This window comes from Austrofundulus limnaeus, unplaced genomic scaffold (assembly GCF_001266775.1).
Source record: "Austrofundulus limnaeus strain Quisiro unplaced genomic scaffold, Austrofundulus_limnaeus-1.0 Scaffold46, whole genome shotgun sequence".
NCBI lineage: Eukaryota > Metazoa > Chordata > Actinopteri > Cyprinodontiformes > Rivulidae > Austrofundulus > Austrofundulus limnaeus.
The window spans coordinates 2,126,853-2,130,022 of record NW_013952448.1 but is presented as its reverse complement, the minus strand read 5'-3'; the positions used below and the strand labels follow the sequence as shown (position 1 = coordinate 2,130,022).

The 3,170-nt window shown below is 37.9% G+C and overlaps 1 protein-coding gene across 7 annotated transcripts in view; it reads left to right on the top strand.

The window, feature by feature from the left end:
- LOC106517250 (poly [ADP-ribose] polymerase 6) overlaps positions 1 to 3,170 on the top strand; it is a 30,165-nt gene that overhangs the window by 4,591 nt on the left and 22,404 nt on the right. For 4 of the 7 annotated variants that reach the window (XM_014007985.1, XM_014007988.1, XM_014007984.1 and 1 more), the window contains exons 4-8: positions 850 to 959; positions 1,164 to 1,224; positions 1,422 to 1,512; positions 1,689 to 1,755; positions 1,923 to 2,072. In XM_014007985.1, the coding sequence (XP_013863439.1) occupies positions 850 to 959; positions 1,164 to 1,224; positions 1,422 to 1,512; positions 1,689 to 1,755; positions 1,923 to 2,072 (479 nt within the window). The remainder of the gene's footprint in view (positions 1 to 849; positions 960 to 1,163; positions 1,225 to 1,421; positions 1,513 to 1,688; positions 1,756 to 1,922; positions 2,073 to 3,170) is intronic. The other 3 variants (XM_014007989.1, XM_014007986.1, XM_014007990.1) reach the window with 2 other exon arrangements.

Here is a 3,170-nt window from a genome sequence, read left to right as displayed (position 1 = left end):
GTATGTATGTATGTATGTATGTATGTATGTATGTATAATTTTACCATGTATTTTTTAAATTGCAACTTTTCCTTAATTTTTTTTACATTCAAACTACTTCTGCTTCTTTACTTTTAAATTTAACACCTTGTTCCATGCTACAATTTTCAATATGACCAGAACTCATAATGAAAGGATTTGTTGATGCACTAAAAAAATTGAAGTGGTTAAGTAAATTCAGCACTTCACTTGTTGATGTGTGTGTATAAGTAGTTTTACTTTTACTTACTTGATTATTGTAAGTAGTTTTACGCTTTTTCTTATCAGCAAAATTCATTATCTGGTACGGTTTTTACTTTCACATAGTACTTTATWCACCTCTGTTTAAAAGTGTATACAACAGGCATGGATGTTTCTTTTTTGCACTAAGATACAGTGATTTTTTAAAAATATTTCAAAAAGTTTATTGCTTCCAGCGGATATTTTAAGTCTGTTAGTTATCCTTTTTTATCTTTTCACCGTCTCCAAAGTCTTTTGACTGAAATGTAAGTGAAGTAAAGCTCATTTCAGGTGAAGTCAGAACACATAAAACCAGCGCAGTAAAGATAAGGATGGGAGTTAAGGATCTGTAGTACACTCACAGGGATGGAACATAATTTGTTKCCTCTTGTTTATGATAACTGGAGAGAAAAATGTGATGCAAAGTATTCTGAGAAAACCTTAGCAAAATGTGTTTTGTTCGGGAATAGTGAGGCAGTCAAAAAACCTGGTTGAATTAATCATGTTTCTGTGTGTGTGTGCGTGGGATATGTGTGGATAAACACTGCTGAGAACCATTGAGAATTCATTCGCTGCTATAACTGTGACCAGTGCTGCTTGTTGCAGGGGAGTTGTGCTGCTGACCTGTACCGCCACCCTCAGCTAGATGCAGACATAGAGGCTGTGAAAGACATCTACACTGACAGTGCTATCTCTGTCAGGTAGATCTGCACCGACACACACACATATACACACAACATATTCTACCTTTTTTTAAATAAATAACTGAGTTGTGGCAAGATCAAATCAGCACTGCCTTTAAGTGTGCAACAATAATAAGTGTAATTTATCCCCCTTTGAGTTGAATGAGTAAAAATGATTGGAGTGTGACATTTTGCCGTATTCCTTGTTGTGTCTCTGCGCAGGGAGTATGGAACCATCGATGATGTGGACATCGATCTTCATATTAACATCGGCTTCTTAGATGTGAGTCAGCATTTTCTGTACACTGCAAACACCGCCTCTGACTTTGCCCATTGCTATTCTAACGTTGACATTTTGCAAAGTAACACATCATTTATAATGCATCGGGTACTCATAAGTTATTTATATAATGAGAAATGGCCCTAATTAGGCTGCTAAATCTGTGTGTTTGTGCCCATGTGTGTGTGTGTATGACTCAGGAGGAGGTTGCGACAGCTTGGAAAGTTATCCGAACAGAGCCCATTATCCTGCGATTGCGCTTTTCTCTCTCCCAGTACCTCGACGGACCTGGTGAGTAAAGATGTCGGCGTGGATGTTGGTTTTCTATGAGGAATGCGATGTATTTGTGCCGCTCACCGAGAGTGGGCGGCGAGTACAGTCTGTGGCATACAGGAGGGAGAGGGAAAGACAGAGCTTGTGTGTATCTCTTTATTGTGTAATAATATTAGTCATCTTTATTTATTCAGAGCCGTCAGTAGAAGTTTTCCAGCCTTCAAACAAAGAGGGATTCAGTCTAGGCCTGCAACTCAAAAAGTAAGCGATTCTATGATATGATACACTTTATATAATAATCTAATTTAATATATTGTAGCTTAACTTTGGTTTACTATAAAATATTTTGACTTTAGCACAACATCTGTTCTTTAAATGGTTTTCAGTTGAAGGTGTAACTCAGCCCAGATTGTTTTGTAATGTGGCAGGATCCTGAGCACGTTCACCTCCCAGCAGTGGAAGCACCTCAGTAATGAGTTCCTCAAGGCCCAGCAGGAAAAGAGGCATAGCTGGTTCAAAGCTGGAGGAACCATCAAGAAGTTCCGTGCTGGGCTCAGCATATTTTCCCCCATTCCCAAGTAGGTCCTTCTTCCACTCTGCAGGTTTATTACAGCTACAGCTCAGAACCTTTGAAGTGTGCTTCTGGAGTAAGGTTATGAACAATTAATTTCTTACCTATTGTTGTCCTCTTTGGACAACCTCAGTTTGGAAAAGTTTAAGAGTTTTATTTTGATAAGCTCTAAATGCTAGTCCAAGCGTAGCTGAGACAAAACTAAAATGCTGCTTTGTTAAAACTAGCTTCAATCACAAAAATAATCTAAGTTTTTATTTGAACACTATCTTATAGATGTTTACTCCACCAACTACTTCCTGTTACACTCTTCTATAATCAAGGGAGAAATATATTTTTAAATAAAGTGCTAACAGGCTTCAGAAGTCCTACAGCTAGCTGCTGCTGTTGCTGTTTACACTTGCAAATATCCATGAAATTTTAAGTAAAACAATGTGTAATACAAAGCTCACAACAATGTATATAGATGTGTATAGGTTTATAAAAAAGAAAACACGAATTATTAATTTTAGTTGGAGTTGTTTGAGAATGGCATCATCATAATCTTGGCAGTTTTGAAACTTGCTGTTAGCTCATTATTCTGGTCAAAATTAAGCTCTGTTTATTTCAATAGAGGCTGTTCAAAGAGCCATCTACAACAGGTAGGATATTAATTGTTCATAACCTGATGTGAACTCTTTCTTTAAAGGGATCACTAATTAATTGTAACATTAGACTTTATTTGATTTGACAGAGCTGCTTCATGGAAGAAGAACCTCAGCTTAGCCTGTTAGCCTTCGCACTAGCTCTGATGCTATATTGCCTTAAATGTATTAGGTCAGTGCTAGCGCAACAAACAAGCTAAACTGAAGTCCTCCATCCATATTTTCAGTTGCAGGCTGAGTCATTTTTGCGTTCCCCTCTCTGTCATATGGATGGAGGACCTCAGTGATGAGAGGAGAACGTGTAGCGCTAAGCTAATGCATATATATGACGATAGCGTCGGGGCTAATGCTACAGCTAACAAGCTAAACTGAAGTTCTTGTTCCATGAAGCAGCTCTGTTGTCCTCCATCCATATTTTCAGTTCCAGGCTGAGTCATTTCTACCTTCTCCTCTCTGTCAAC